This window comes from Danio rerio, chromosome 17, assembly GCF_052040795.2.
Source record: "Danio rerio strain M-AB ecotype USA chromosome 17, GRCz13ab, whole genome shotgun sequence".
Lineage (NCBI taxonomy): Eukaryota > Metazoa > Chordata > Actinopteri > Cypriniformes > Danionidae > Danio > Danio rerio.
The window spans coordinates 34,307,951-34,325,577 of record NC_141037.1 but is presented as its reverse complement, the minus strand read 5'-3'; the positions used below and the strand labels follow the sequence as shown (position 1 = coordinate 34,325,577).

General features: G+C 36.4%; 1 protein-coding gene across 4 annotated transcripts in view; it reads left to right on the top strand.

Moving 5' to 3' along the window:
• Positions 1-356: 356 nt before the first annotated feature.
• The window catches only part of kcnk2a (potassium channel, subfamily K, member 2a), a 42,488-nt gene continuing 25,217 nt past the window's right edge, over positions 357-17,627 (top strand). For 2 of the 4 annotated variants that reach the window (XR_015513578.1, XM_087290780.1), the window contains exons 1-3: positions 357-709; positions 5,723-6,033; positions 15,882-15,999. Coding sequence is in view for 2 of the 4 variants with exons in the window: in XM_087290780.1 (XP_087146906.1) it covers position 709; positions 5,723-6,033; positions 15,882-15,999 (430 nt within the window). In the remaining 2 variants the exon portion in view is untranslated. Of the gene's footprint in view, positions 714-5,722; positions 6,034-15,881; positions 16,000-17,627 lie in introns of all 4 variants that reach the window. The other 2 variants (XR_015513577.1, XM_087290779.1) reach the window with 1 other exon arrangement.

The window sequence follows — 17,627 nt, the reverse complement described above, 5'->3', positions numbered from 1 at the left end:
GGGACACAGGAACATTAGAGGAACATTCTGTTTTCGTCAGTTGTTCGAAACACTTCTAATAGGAACCAAATTTCCCCATTAATCCCACTCAGTGGCTAGTTAAGTCATTTCCATCTCAAAAAGGATCCAACAACTTTTTCATGTGCCATGTCAGGATCTTGAGACTTCATTTGTTTTCGTTGAAGCTAACATTTTACTCTTCTCTCATTTTCGATATTTATTTAACTCTTAGCCTTTCGAAGATTTACTCCAAAGCAGCTTCTAAACTGAACTCATGTTTCTCTTCACTGTTTTATTGACCGACATGAGACGTGACCCTCAGCTCTGGAGTTACGCTCGCGCGCGTGGAGTCTGAAAGGAAAGCAGCTCACAGACCGTGAAGTGAACACACGGAGACGGACGCGCTCATGATGAGAACAGCCCGTCCAATTATCCGTGTGCCCCCTTTGGACACTCCCTTCTCACTTCACTGCTTACTCAACCACGAAATCCAGCGCTGGATTCCAAGATACTGTTCGCATGGAGCTTTAAAACTGGACAGAGGCATGAAAGCCCAGAAGAGGAGTCGGAGAGAGGCGAGCTCGTTCGTTTGGTGTCATGATTAACGTCCCGTTTTCGCTCGTTTGCTCCTGAGATCATCTAGAAAACAAGTCAAGTGGTCCTGACCTACCTGATGAGGAGCAGCGAGAACAGCAGATCACACAAAGTAGTAAGTGCGTAGCCTAATGTACAATTAATTCGATTGTTTATCATGTGTTGCACTGTAAATTTGGCACGATATTTAACCCATTGAAAGCCAAAGTTAGGTTCAAGGGGGACACCACATATGATTGTTTATAAATCCAGTCAAAAGAATAAGTAAATTTTTAATAGTACTTTCCTCATTATTATGGTTTGTCAATGTTTTACAGTGCTGAAAAGAATTGGTGATCTTGTGACATGGTGATCAATTCAAAACAATCAATCAATAAATAAACAAATTGCTTAACTAGCTGGATGTGGTTAAAATGAATTACACATGTAGATTTCTTCAATACAAACTTGAGACAATTTTTAGTTTTAAATCAAGACATTTTCTAAAATCAGTCAAATTTTGGCATGACTGGTTACCTTAAAATTATTTATTGTTGAAGCATTCTCCAAATAAAAATTATTTGAAAAAATATGTAAAGAAATCATCTGGTGACAATAAATAATAATTTAAAATAATCTGTAAATTTTTAATAGCTAATTTTTGTGGTTTAGTTAGAGTAAACTCCACATAATTAAATGTGTTCAAGACAAATCTACAATTAATAATTAATTTGTAAAGAGTAATATTTTCTAAAAGTTTATTTTTAAATGTTTATACAGTAAAATCTAGAATTCAGTGTTGTTTAAAAAGAAAAAGGTAAGTAGCAGGTAAAATAGTGCAAGATAACACTTGTTAACATGGTGATGACTCTTAGATTGGCTTCTGCAGGCTCTGAACTGTAACCTTTCAATGACCAGTGCAGTTTCTGTTTCACAGCACTACACCACCCACAGCTTTGACAAGTTTCCAGATTTGTAGGAGGATTATAACTGAAGTCACATCTATCAGTAGTGCAATATATCATGCCTTACGTGCCTACTACAACATCAAAAATAATAAATAAACCCTTTAACAGGCCCTCTAAGAAGAAATAAAAACAATTTATTTGATCCAGTAGTGTTTCTGACAGTATTTTATGTCAGTATATATATATTTTTTAGTTCTAATGATATGCACAAAATGTCAACCGAGTGATTACAATGCCTGTTAATGTTACAATCACTTGTCTCACTGATATAGTTTCAAGATATTTCTTTTGAAATCCAATTTTATGGCATCAAAAGAACATTAAAAAATTGTTAAGAAGATTGATTCGATGGGGTCTGCATGGGTTAAAGCTTCTGATGTTCCCTGGAAACGAATGAAAAAAGTGCACCTGGAAGCCTCTGGGGATTCAGTAACTAACAGATCATTAATAATCATTGAGGCCTGAATTATGCACAGAGGGAAAATCTGCAGCTCTAATTTAGTGCTGAAAGTTGCGTTGCCTAGCATAACGTAGGCTGGTCCACACGCTGCATACTGGACACTAGTGAGGAGAACATTACGTTCACTAGCACTAGTTTGTTAGAGAGGTTTTCACACTTGGCTTTAACACTGCAGAAGTCGGTGGAGAAGGACTCAAAATAATACACTCGCTGATAAAGCATCGGGTTTCACTGCTCTGCGGACAAAAAAATAGCATTCCTAAAATAAATAGGCTTTGGAACAAATCATAAAAATGTTTCTTTATTAAATGTGAAAAATGTTTTAATAACCTAAAGAACCAGTTTCCTCTACAAATGCACTATTTAATATTTCTAAGCAATGTTTAAGGTTCTAATGAAGCCATTAATGCTGATAAAGAACATTTATTTTAGGAGTGTATTTAAAAAAAAAGGTTTAATTTTGGATTGTTGAAGTAAGTTTTAAATAAACATACTTTTTTCCTTGCAAAAATTGCATTTTATTTACTATTACATTCCATTTAGGGCTACACAATGTATCGTTTCAGCATCGATATCACAATGTGTGCATCCGCAATATAGTCACATCGCAGGATCTTCAATGTTGAGTTGGGATTATAGCTGATTATAATCAATGCAGAGTTGAATTATAGTGGAGTAAAAGTTTATCATCTGCATGCATTTTTAAAGAGATAGTTCACCCAAAAAGTAAACTTTACTCACTGTTTTCAGACATTTATGAGTTTTTTTTTATGTTAAAGAGAAAAAGAAGACATTTTAATAACTAATAAAGACTTGAGATAAGTGAAGGGTGAGTAAATAGTGTCAATTTTCATTTTTGGGTGAACTTTCACTTTAGAGCCTGTGACTGTATGAACATTTCAACATTTCAGAGTTTAAAGCAGAGATGCCAAAGTTGGCCCATGGTAACCTTTGATTTGGCCCACTATCTAATCTGAGAATAAAGGGAGAATGATGGGTTGTCTTTAGAGATCAGCATTGTTTATGTTTTTCATTTATTCATTTATTTTCTTGTCGGCTTAGTCCCTTTATTAATCCGGGGTCGCCACAGCGGAATGAACCGCCAACTTATCCAGCACATTTTTATGCAGCGGATGCCCTTCCAGCCGCAACCCATCTCTGGGAAACATCCACACACACATTCACACACACACTCATACACTACGGACAATTTAGCCTACCCAATTCACCTGTACCGCATGTCTTTGGACTGTGGGGGAAACCGGAGCACCCGGAGGAATCCCACGCGAATGCAGGGAGAACATGCAAACTCCACACAGACACGCCAACTGAGCCGAGGATCGAACTTGCGACCTTCTTGCTATGAGACAACAGCACTACCTACTGCGCCACTGTGTTGCCTGTTTATGTTTTTATTGCAATAAATTATAATTTAAAAAGTTAATTTAAATATTATATCATAAGTTAGTAATTTACACATGGCAACTTTGGGTCCTACTTTATATTGTGGTCTTAACTAATATGTTCTTACACAGGAATTAATAGTTTGTTACAATGTACTTATTGTGTAAATACATGTATTTACTGTGTACTTATGCTTGATTAAATACATGTATGTAATTACATCTGTAATTAACTTTTGTAATTACATTTGTAAATACACTGTTGACCATCCATTGCACCTACCCATACCACCAAACCTGTCCATAACCCAACCTCTATCCCAACTCGAAAGCACCACAAGTGTTCTCAAATACATAACAGTACATACACAGTAAGTACATTGTATTTATTTTTTAGATGTAAGTACATAGTAGTTAAGGACACTTAATATAAAGTGGCAACTTTCATGTAATGTATTTTTGGCATATTTATTTTTGGCCCACAGCTCGCAAAGATATTTGGTTTTTGTCCCATCATGTGAAAAAGTTTGGGCACCCTAGGTTTAATGCAATAGATTTTAGTGTTTGTAACTTTATTAAAGTTTGCATTATATACAATAAAGGCTATGCACAGACCGACACCCACACCCCAGCCACAAACGACCACAAGGGGTCGTCACACAGTGTTGATTGTTTAATATTTATATCTAAATACTGTTCTCCAGAAAACTTTCATTCACTTTTATTTTTGCTATATTTCATTTATCTATGCTTGTAAGTTATTTGTTGCATATTATTCGAGATCCAATCCCTTACAATATCACCCCAACCAATCTAAAATGAAGAATTCTTTCTAAATAAAGTTATATTCACATTGCAATATATATCGCAGAAATACAAAATATCACAATGTCAATGTGGGTAATTCCCACAATTCGTTGCCATTTGTGTCCCCTAGGCATTATATGGTACAGAATATTTAAAAATGATACAGGGCACACCATGGTGCAAACCAAACTAAAAATTCTAATTTAAAATAATTGTTTTATTTGTAATTTTCATTATTTCACTATTTTATCTGTATAAAATATGTAATATTCCTTGTATTTCATTTGTTTGTTTTTTTAACAATTGAGACATGTGACATTTCAATGTGACATTGAAAAATGTTGCTGTTTTTTTGTCATGATAAATCAAAAACTATAATTTTGTTATTAATAATCGAATGAGGGTGTAACAAACAAGTTGCCTTCATTCCTATTGTAAAGTCCATCCTGTTACTCCACTCTTCACCCTGTCAACTATGTAGTTTTTTCATATTAATTAAATATTACACACGCTTTTCTGGTTACTTGCATCCAAAGAACTGACAAAACTAAGTCACTTAAAAACGGGATTTAGTTGCATTGCAGTGTCTTTTTTATACTAAATGAAATGCATTCAATTTAGAATAAATTATAACAAGTCTTTGTTATATAAATCTTGTTTAGTAATACCTTTTAAAAATTACTATTGCAGAGTAAAGTGATGGAAATTTTAGCTCTTAGAAAATATAAATATTACAGTAACTAATTATTTTAAACACCTTTATGAAAATGTTCTGTAAAAGGGGGGATGTTTGGCCTGAGGTAAATGTGAAAATTCTATAAAAAATGCTAAACTTTAATATCCTGAGCTGGACCATTATATTTTACTTATAGTTACTTATAGTATCAGCTGAAGTGATTAATCTTGGAAAATGTAAAAAATTTTCAGGGAAAGTTACTACCCTGTAATAGCACAGAATAGTAGGAATGACCTATATCGTGCAGCCCTAATTTCATTTATTTGTATTCAATGTTAACATTTGCAAGTCATTTTTCAGTGTGAAATGATGAATCTTTAATAAGATTCTTCTCAAATAGCCTAAAACAATGCCTAAAAGAAATCCTATGAAAATATGATACACAATATTTCCTTTGAGCAAACTCTAAATGCTCAGTGACTTTGATTCCAGAAAACAAGAAATATTTTTGAACCATGAATCTATATCCAAGAACTAAACCAAATTCATCACTGTTTTTAAACCCAGCAGCTGTCAGTGCCTTTCACCACTGCTATTATTTATTAATGCTTCCATGTAAAAACATGAATGTGTTTTCGGCCATGCACAAAGACATAGCAAAACACAACTATAAACATCTAGAAATAAAGCCAGTCTCTTTAAACGCCAATACTAGCATGTTTGTAGAACTACTAAAGCCCCATTAACAATAATTTCTTTTAAATTTATTAACCACTGTTTTACAGCCCGTATCTTTCTCTCTCTCTCTCTCCCTCTCCCCCTTTGTTCCCCCCAGTGGCTGCACCTGATCTTTTAGATCCTAAATCAGCCACGCACAACACCAAACCACGGCTGTCATTCTCCTCCAAGCCCATCGTGTACAACTCTGGAGATGATTGTGAGAGCATAACCACCGTAATGAAGTGGAAAACAGTGCTGGCCATCTTCCTGCTGGTGGTCCTGTACCTGATCATCGGTGCCACTGTGTTCAAAGCACTGGAACAGCCTGAGGAGGGCTTGCAGAAGTACCGCATCATCCAGGAGAAGATCGACTTTCTCTCAATGCACACCTGTGTCAACACCTCGGAGCTGGAGGATCTGGTCAAGGTACAGACAGACTGCAATCGCTTCAAATTTGTTTGTATGGTTAAAAATAGCCTGGATATTGATTTGAAGGGTATAGACTGCAGGACGTTGGATGAATAGAGTAATCTTTGGCGAAATCAATATAGGCTCTGAAGTTGGCAGAAACGGGGTGAATTCTGATTTATTGGAGACTGAAAAAATTACTGATTGGCTGAGGGAGATGTTGGTCTGTTTTTGAAATATGAGGCAATTCTTGAAATAAGAGGGAAATCATAAACATACTCAACAATCTGGTCTGTTTGGAATGTACAGCAATGGAAACATGAAAAAATCACTTGAAAATGATCAGATTGTCTGGGTTTATATGGGTTTATTAAGTTGAGTAATGCGGTTATATTTGTTTTATTCTACGTGGTCTGGTAACAATTCTGAAGTAAAAAAAATTTTTGATTATTTCTAAAATTAATTAAGTATGTCTGAAAACATGGCACTTTTGTGTTATATTAATTTTTACATTTGAAGAATGCCATCAAGTAACTGTTAATTGTAAATTTTCAAGTAACTGTATTTCTCAGAGGGGTCTTGATGCAGACTAGGTGTAGTTGCAAGGCGAGCTGCATGCAGTGCTTTTAATGCGCACCCTTAACCCTACCCCTCACACTGATGCCACTAGCTCCATTAAGTGCATTGTGTCTGACATTGGAAGTGTGAGATTTTCAGTTTCATCTTGCAAATCCAAGTCTGCATCCAGATACTGTTGGTATTTCTAGCTAATTTAACAAAGGTGTGAATTCCGGGGGGATTCTTCTTTCTAATTATTGTTTTGAATCCCCCTAAAGCACATCATAAAAGCCAGATGTTTTGAAGGCTCAGCCATTTAAATAGAGAGTTTGCCCTGTTTTGTATATTTAATAACAATTTTATTAATTAAAGTATTATATAATATAAATACACATTTGTTCCATTGTGTGTGCATAATCATGCCCATCAGTCTATTAACTCAACAGTCTGTAATTGGCAGATCTAGAGCACCAATAAACCATTTCAGTGTGGTCATGTCATTGGCCCATAAACGTTTCCTACTTGTTATCAAGCTATTTTGTAACTGTATCAAGTAGCAACTCTCAGTAATGATTAAATCACACTGAACTGAGCTAAACTGAACTGAACTGAACTTAAACACTAAAAACTGAACTACACTGTTCCAGTTACTATGACCATTTATGTGAAGCTGCTTTGACACAATCTACATTGTAAAAGCGCTATACAAATGAAGCTGAATTGAATTGAATTGGCAAGTCAATCATAACTTAATGTTAAAACAGCTATCATAACATTATGCATCAATATGTAACTCCTTTTGGATTCTCTAAAGCTATAGAAATTAAAAATGTAAAACAGGAAATACATTGGGGTTTTGAGTTGGGATACGATGGGTTTTGTACCAACATATAGTTGTAAAAGTAGGTGCATATTCTATTTTAATAGACCGCTGCTTGCCCATGAAAGTTAAACAGTAAAATAATAAACGCAATCTTTCATGGTCGTCCATTTGTTGGTGCAGGAATGCAAGTGTGTCACCGTTTGTTTTAAAATTAAAGTCATCTTTGAGAATTTGAGATCTGCTGAAATAGCCAATCAAAGGTTACTGTTGGTCAGAATACACTCAATATCTCTCAAAACACTAAAGAATAAGTACGTTTGATTAATACAGTAAATGTAATTGAATTAAATACAGTTAGGTCCATAAATATTTGGACATCGACACAATCTACTTTTTTTGTTCTATACACCAACACGATTTGAAAATAAAGCGAACAAGATGCCTGAACTGAAGGTGCCTGAACTGCAGATTGTCATCTTTAATTAGAGGGTATTTCCAGGACACAAATGCAAACTGTTGTAATTTCTACAGCGTTCACCTGATTAGGATGTAAATACCCTTGAATGAAAGCTGACAGTCTGCAGTTAAACACATCTTGTTCATTTCATTCAAATCAATTATGTTGGTGTATAAGCCAAAAATGTTAGAATTGTGTAGATGTCTAAATATTAATGGACCTAACTGTATATAAATTTCATACCGCTGTTGGGACCCCTGATGAATAAGGGACTAAGGCAAAGGAAAATGAATGAATGAATGAATGAATGAATATAAATTTGGTTCACTGAAGCATGTTTTACACAAACTAACATTACTGAAAAAGTCGTCCCCCCGATTGTCAATGTAAATTTTGCACATTGAATCTAACTATATAAACTTAATCTGCTCTGCTAAACGTTGGGGTGCTGCCAGTCAGGTCTGTATTGATTTTCTTTTAAATGAGCTTTAGTGAGTCCATTTGACACTATTTCACCTTTGCGGAAATGAAAATGCCTCTTAACATTACATCAGTAATTAGCTGTGCCTTCTGAAGCCAGTGGTATTTACCTTTGTACAAAAGCAGACTAAATATGAAGTGACATTTTATAAGTACATACTTTAGCGTTCGCCACAAACATCGTTCTTAATTGTTCTCACTGCCGTTTAAATGTCTTTGTGTTTGTGTGTGTGTGTGACATTAACTTGTTTTTTTTATGTAAATTGGGGTAGAAAAATGCTGGACAAAAACACTAAAACATAAAAATATGGGTTATGCAATATTTAAATAATTTATTGGAATAATAAGTTATAAATGCTCATTTATTTTCCAACTTTGAAAGGAAAATGGGATTTTTAAATTAGATTTGTACACAGTATTTTCTGGAAATCATGACTATATCTGTACCTGACTATAAGTTGCCCAAGATTATAGCTGTATTTAGAAGGAAAAAAAAAAACAGATAAGTTGGGATTTTGTGTTTAGTTTTAGTAATTTTCCTTCAGCTTAGTCCCTTATTTATCAGGGGTTGCCACAGCAGAATGAACCACCAAATATTACAGCATATGTTTTACTCAAAGGATTCCCTTCCAACTGCAATCCAGTGCTGAACACCTAAACACTCTCACATTTACACTCATACACTGAAAATTGAGCCCCAGGAGGAAACCCACACAAACACGGGGAGAACTTGCAAACTCTGGGACTGGAACCAGTAACCTTCTTGCTGTGAAGCGACAGTGCTAACCACTGAGCCACTGTGATGCCCCTTCTTTAGTATGTTTTGGTCAATATAGTTGGTCAAAATATTTGTTTGTGTTCAACAGAATAAAAAAATTTTGTTTGATTTCTTGTAATACCCACTCTCTACCCCATCTTACTTGTACATTTTGGGTGTACTGCCTCTTTAAGTTGTATTCCAGTAAATATAGTGTGTCAAACAGGCGTTAGAGTGCTTTAAAATGTATCATCCTTCCAATAAATATGCCCGTAGTTCTCTGGCAGCCCATAATTCTACTTTTTCTAATGCCTTGCAAGTAGCAACACCTCATTCCCCTCCTCCTAAACCTTCAAGATATATAGCGTCCCAGCATACTGCATTCGCGTACTTCTCGTCTCTTGATTATTGCTGTTAGGACATTCACATTCACACACCTCTGAACAAATGCTCAATCCTGCCAAGCTGCTTTGCCACTGCCACTGGTGATTGAGGCAGTATATGTTTGCAAACAGGAAAAGCTCCCTGGGGAGAGAATGACCTCTGTTTGCCTCTTACCTTTGGCTGAGCTCTGCTGGAGGAGGCGAAGGTGAAGGAATCACTAGGAGAACCTTTTTCTGCAGATGTACAGATGTTTTAAACAGTGTCGACATTACTCATTCAGTGCTTAGTGAAAATGTGCCCAGTTTTTTCTAGCATTTTTTTTTTAAAGCTCAAGGCTGCCAGTGCTTTTATTCCAGAGGCAATGGTGGTAAAACACCTGATAAAGGACAAATGCAGAATAACCCCCCACCCCTGGTCTACTACCGATGTTGCTACCGCTGCAGTTTAAATCCTGCATCTACCACCTACGCAGAAATCATCAGCTCAACTTGGTTGTAGTGTATGTTGCCAGATTGCGGTGAAAAATGGTTGGAGAAAAAGCAAACTGGGGTGACAGGGAGGATACCTCCCCCTCACTTTTAGAGACAGACCATTTAAAAACATATGATTAATAATTATATGAACACAATCTTTTGGATCTTATTCACCTGTTCCAAGTAATTCAACTCGGCAACCAGTATGGCCTCTCGGGCAGTATGCTCGGGTATTCTGTCTGAATGGGGAAACATCAAATTCTCCAAAACTGTTTGCTTAGCTTTCAATTACAATACATATTTGGAATCACCAATAAAATTAAACAACAACCGTCTCATAAGTTTCATTTCTAAACATTTGAATCAAACGGCATTTTTCTGGTTGTCCTAGCTGATGTGCTCGTGCACTCGAAAGCAATGAGATCACAGTACCAACCTCATGGATGTTCTACACATTATCGTCATCTGGATAATGATCGTCTGATTGCTCATCTCTTCTAAAGTAATTCACAACTTGGTCTCGATGATGAGTCATCTCCAGAAATGACAGCGACTCTTTGTTTGCAAGTTTGTTGGGCGTTTGAGTTGTTGTTTTCATGTAATGTGCATTTGAGAGGACGGACTGTGCCTTGATTGATGCTAGATGGGATATGGTTGCAGCCGTATAAATTAACGAGAATTATTTATATTATTAAAAAAAATTTTCATTTGCTGTATTTTATTAACGTCTAACTCCACTCCAACCCTAAACCCAACCGTCACAGTAACGTAAAAACAGTTGTTGTTCGGAGAATTGTTTATGCTATCTATTAAATTACCCAATGAATTGTATTTTTTAATGCCTACCCCAACCCCAACCCCAGCAATCACAGTACTGTAAAAATATAAATTATTTTTATACAGTGTCATAAAAAATGCTGCTATATTGATGTGAATATCGCACCGCCGGTCGGCCGCGTATCCGATCTAGACTTTACCCTGTTCCTCGCGTTTATTTCATACACATTACAAAACTCTTGTTGTCAAATCTAGTTGGTTCATTTAAAATCACAGATTTCACGCTTTATTTGTATATATTTATTATGTCTGTCAAGCAAGTATCCGCTGAGATTCCAGTGCATTTGTTGATCACAAAAAAAACTGTTGTAAAAGCACATGTCTGGTCTCAGCTTCTCCCCGGAGAATCATTAGTCTACAGTAGGCAGGGCTTCATTTGCCTTATTGACATTTTTTTCCATTCAAAACTATACCAGTGACATGTCTTGTGTATTCTATAGTATTTGCTTGAACCAGCCACCTTCTTGCTGTGAAGCAGCAATGCTAATCACTGAGCCACAGTTCAACCAAAATGATATAAACCAAAAATTCTATATTAGTTTACTCAACCTTCACTTGTTCCAAACCTGTTTGAATCTCTGTCTTCTGTTGAACACATAAGAATATATTTTGAAGAGAGCTGAATAACCTTTTTCCAATAACTTTGATAGTATTTGTTTTTGTGGATGCATATGGCAACATTATTTCTTGAAGAGTTTATTTACAAAAATAGTTAACTCAATTTCTTTTGTTGTTTTCAGATATCATGTTTTATGTGGTGTATTGAAGAGTACAATCGCAAAAAATATATATTAATGGAAATGACTAAAACTGGAGTTTCTCAGTAATTTTCAGATTTTTTTGAGTATTAAAAGAAAAAAAAAAAAAAGGATTTTCTAAAAATTTCAAAAACAATGGTTATATTAAATCAGTGGTGCCCAAACTCAGTCCTGCCGGTGTACTGCATAGTTTGGATCCAACTTCCTTCAGCAATCTTGGAAGTTTCTAGTATACCTAAAAAGAGTTTGATTAGCTGGTTCAGGTGTGTCAAATTGGGGTTGGAACTATAATATGCAGGACACCGGCCCTCCAGGACCAAGTTTGGACACCCCTTTATTCAATAAACTTCAGAGAATCAAATGAATACAGTTCAATTTTCTGATATTTGGACATTAATTGCAGCTTTACTTTTATAATTTTACAATTCAATATTTTATTTGGACATCATACATAAATGCAACTGTTTACAAAGGCAATTCTCCATACAGTTCCCTTATAAATAAAACTTTAAAATTATTTAGACACTACAACAGCATGTAAGTGGCACTTTTTACAATTTTCATTAATTCATCAATTTTCTTGTCGGCTTAGTACATTTATTAATCCGGGGTCGCCACAGCGGAATTAACCGGCAACTTATCCAGCAGGTTGTCAAGCAGCAGATGCCCTTCCAGCCGCAACCCATCTCTGGGAAACATCAATAAACACTCATTCACACTCATTCACTATGGACAATTTTAGCGGAAACCAGAGCACCCGGAAGACATCCACACGAGTGCAGGGAGAACATGCAAACTCCACACAGAAACGCAGCCGACCCAGTCGAGGCTCGAACCAGTGACCTTCTTGCTATGAGGCAACAGCACTACCTACTGTGCCACTGCATCGCCTTTTTGCAATTTTAGCAACGGCAATTTCTGTTTTTGCACATTGTATCTTGCATGTTCTCATGTCATGCACAACCCCGTGTCAAGTGTAATTTCTGGAAAGAAAGAATGAGTGAGTTATGAGTTAAGGACCTTGGACAGCTCCACCATTTGCCCTTCACTTAGTTCAGTCTCTGTATACTTGTGAAATAAGAACAGAACAAATCCAGCAAAGCTTTGACCTTCCACTCAGTGTAAAATGGATGAAAAATCTCTTTAAAAAGCTACACATTCCTTGATTTTAGTCAGTTCCATCTTAGCTAGCATTAAGTTACTTTAGGTCTTAGGCAAAAATATTGATCTCAAATGCACCTCTTTCTTATTCTTCAGAATAAAACGAATGAGATTATCTCTCTGCACAAACACAGGCGCACACATCTGATCAGGCAGCCCTTTACTATAACGGATTCGACGGTAAATTAAATTACAGACCAAATTCTGTCCTAACCTCCAGCTGAGACAGTAATGTGGGACGTAAAATCCAGAGATGCTGTAGAGCACTGATAAAGAACAGATCTGTGTGTTTGTTCGAGGCCCTGAATGAGGGCATTTGGAGCCCGCCATACAGTCTGCTTCGTTACATCCCTCTGTGCACAATAGCTGCTGGAAATAGCATTGTTAAAATGACAAATACAGTAAAAGGGTGAATGTGAAATGCAGGTGTCAGTTTTTAAATAAACGTGCCCTATATTCATGCAATGCTTCTACTACTGAAAATGTGTTATTTGCTCACCTTTATGTCATTCTGACCCTGTAATGTTTTCTTGCTTTTGTTGAAGGCAGAATGCATCTAAAAATTACAGTCGACATGACATGAGAAGGTAGTAAATGATGACTTGTCATTTTTGGGTGAACAATGAAGCCAAAGTTTTCTATTGTCACCGTTAAATGTTGCCAAAGAAGGTTATGAAAAAATAACAATTCTGTTATGAATGACTCGCCCTCATGTAGTTCCTATCCTATTAAACCTTCATTCATTTTTAAAACACAAATTAAGATATTTTAGAAGAAATCAGAGAGCTCTCTCATCCTTAATAGACAGAAATTGTCCCAAGACAAGACAACCAAAAACAGGTCATGCACGTGTACTGTGCAGTATGACATATTTGATATGTGTATATACTATTATAATATACTACTATTTTTATAATTTATACTATTATATCCATCTTTTGGTTGAGACATTAAACCGAGATTCTGACTTTTTGTGGTCTTTAAAAATCCCATGGCACTTCTCATAAAAGAGTAGGGGTGTAACCCTGGTGTCCTGACCAAACCCTCATCTGTCCTTACCCAACTTGGCGTCCCAATCATCCCCATCTCCCAAATTGGCTCTGCACTCCACTATTAGCTGGTGTGTGGTGAGTGCACTGGTGCTGTTGTCCGGTGGCTGCCGTTGCATCATCCAAGTGGATGCTGCACACTGATGGTGGTGTGGAGAGACCCCACCCCTCATGATTGCGAAGCGCTTTGGGTTTATGGCCAGACACAGTAAATGCGCTATATAAATACACACATTACATTGCATGATATATTGCTATTGTGAGCAGCGCAACACACAAGTATCATACTGCCTATACTGTAGTAAATGCACACTCAGTTCTCATGCACAGAACAAAGGCAAACAAAACCTTGAGGGTGAACAAATGTGTTCTTGAATCTTCGTATGATTGCAGTTGAATCCAGTGTAATAACTATACTGTGTACCTTGGGGGGAGCTCCTTTTTTAAAGCGGGGGAAAGGGAGGATTGTGGTAATCTTGTGTGAGTGCCTTGCAATAGTGACACAGATGTATGACACCTATAGGATCCCTGTCCCTAAACAGAAAATACTCCTTATACAAATACTTCAAACACATAAATAAGCTAGGAGCAGGCCTGGATTAGCTCATCGGAAGGACCGGGAGAATTCCCAGTGGGCTGGTCTGTTTTTTGGCCGCAAGGGCCGGTGTTCCTAGCTGCTTGCACTCTCAGCAGTCTCAATTTTTTTATTTTTTTTTTATTTGACTATAGCCTCACTCTTTTTATTCATTATTTTGCCGCAGGTCCGCTCTTCTTATGTTTTTTCTCGCAGCTCAGTGAGCAAAATGCAGCCTGCAGGTTACACCAACAGCTACAGTTACCCAAACAGCGGCACCTTTGTGAATAGAAGAATTCGAATAATTAATATTAATGAATATTACACCTGCTCAATGAAAATCAGATGATTCACTACATTAAAAAAACTGACATACCTTGATCAGAAATTTAAAAAGGGGATAAAAAGATTAAGCTGTCAATAGAAAGTAATACTGTGGTGGAAAGAGTCTCGCACCAGCTTAATAGCGCCATTGTAGTCCAATGGTCAGCACATTGTGTTAAGATGCTGCCGACCTGACTTCAAACTTCACCTGAGTAATTTATTTATTTATTTATTGTCATTTTTAGTGTTAAGACTTATAATGATGTTAGGGTTAGTTATGTAGGTGTACATATTTTATTTTTACTGTGACCATCATTACAAAGGACTGGATATCTAAAAAGAATTTAGCACAGAATATATATTCAGGTATTGCAGGAAAGAACATTGTGAGGTTTTAAAGAATAGTGTTGGAGATTTAGCGACCCTTTAATGTTCTTATACTTATGAAAAACATTTGAAGTTCTAAAGCAGCTGTTTCCTTAAAAAAAAACATGATAGTGTCATTAGAAACTGAATTAGAAATTACCTTATTTTAATATAGTCAGTTGTGAACTGAGGTGGGCCGGTCTAAGGATTGAAACTCCAGGGCTGAAAAGGAATCCCTCACCGGCCCTGGCTAGGAGCAAGAAGTTTTGAATGGTGGAGGAAGTGTAGAATTGGTGAAGAGGGACCAGATATATAATTTAAATACACACCACTGGGATAGATATCAGAATCAGAAACTGCTGGAACTAACCATAAGCTCAATTCGATTTAATTCAGCCTATTTGTATAGGATTTTCATAATAATTATCATTCCAAAGCAGGTTTACAGAAGGTGCACATTTACATCATAGTATTTATATAGTGAAGTTATCATGTATGCCCATTCACCCAAAGTGCTATAGTGTCCCCTTCACTTTACTGGGGCATTAGGACCCACACAGACTGCAGGTTGAGCGCCGCCTGCTGGCCTCACTAACACCACTTCCAACAGCAACCTAGTTTTTTCATGTGGTCTCCCATCCAGGTACTGAACAGGCTCAGCCCAGTAACCCCTCTTGGGTTGCAGGGTGATATGTCTGTGACCATATATGCATATTACATTATTATCAAAATCAGAAAGAGAATATTAAACATGATTAGTGAAGGACAATGAATATTGTTTTTCACTCTTGTCATTGGTTTAAGCTTATAGAGGCTTGTAGCACTTTTTGATGTTTATTTCCGAAATCTGTTCTCTCATCCACAGCAAGTGGTGTTAGCCATCCGGGCCGGGGTCAATCCATCCGGTCACCCCTCCAATGAGAGCAGCATGTGGGACCTCAGCAGCTCCTTCTTCTTTGCTGGGACCGTCATCACTACTATAGGTAACTGCTGTACTCTATTCACCTTATTCTGCAGTGAAGAAGTAACCTCTTTTTTGCAGTTGTTTTAGGATTTCTGATTTATGTGCTAATGAGGAAATGACTAGGAATAACAAATGGATGAAAATGGTCAAACTACTTGCTCTACACACAAGTTTGTTTATGACTGTACATGAAAATCGAAATAAAATTATAGGAAAATACTACTTTGCAACATCATTCAGTATAAGGAGCTGCTTTTTATGGCAAAATATGAGAGAAAGAGACCAAAAGTGTTAAGCTAATAAGGTTCCAATGGCTGCGGCCACTCTTGCATGAAAGAATAAGGTCAATGTGAAGACTGATTCTTTAATTGATTTGTGACTTCTTGAACTTAATCATTAATTTATTATCATTTCATTAATATGACAGAAGCTGCTTGGTGAAACAGGGATATCTCTGCTGATGTGACAGTCAAACGAATTGGCCCAAGGAAAAAAGTCTTATTCAGATATTTATGTTATTGCTGTCATGGTCAGAACATGTGTTGATTACAGCATTCTTTTAGCTGTTTTTGGATGTGCGCCTAGAATATCACTCAAAGCTTGGAGTTGGTCAAATGTTTTTAACAGCTTACATTTTAAAAGAAAAGACACTTATTATTTAAATAAATGATCACTGAATGGTTCTTTGGGAAACTGCAGATATTTCTACTATATCTATTACTATGAATGCCTGCTTTATGTTTAGTGTATTGAGATTCTTGTCATTATAGTGTTGCACCTAACAACAGAGTTATTTAAACAATATCAAAGGTCTCCACATATTATGGATTGAATTCTTAGTAAATGATCAGAAGCTGCATTTTTCTTTTTAATTAGGCATGTGTTGGGAATTGTGTTAACATTATTTAATATGCTTGATTAATGAAGTTTGATTGCTTCTGTGAATTCTGAGCATTCATGAATACATTTGCATGACACATTTTAAACATGCTGTAGTCGAGCCATGTACAGGATTGAAAAGCAAACTGTCCTTCATCAGTCCCCAGAGTGCCGCTGCTTAGGTTATCAAGTATGAAGAGCAATTAATGAACCCAACACGTCTGATAGATTGACCTTTCGTGCAGATTTGTAGAGGACGATGTTTTAGTTCTGCTTCCCATCACATCATTGATTGCTAATGATTGCTTTTATTCAGCCAAGCATTACATTGATCAAAAGTGACATTTATGAAGTGACATCTACACTACCTGACAAAAGACTTGTTGCATATCCAAGTTTTAGGAACAACAAATAATACCTTGACTTCTAGTTGATCATTTGGGATCAGAAGATGCTTATATGAAAGGCAAAGGCCTCTAGATTTTACTAATATACCAAAATAAAATATGATCATGCCTTGATTTAATTAGGACAGTAAGGTCTGACTCTGTTTAGACAAAAGCCTTGTCACTTAACAGAAATAATGTACAGTATAGAATATAAAGCCATGGTGCAGTGGAAAAAGAATTAATATTGTGTACGACTCCCATGACTTTGGAGGACTGCATCCATACATCTCTGCAATGACTCAAACAACTTAATAATAAAGTCATGTGGCAAAGAAAGCATTCTTGCAGGGCTCCCAGAGTTCATCAAGACTCTTTGGAT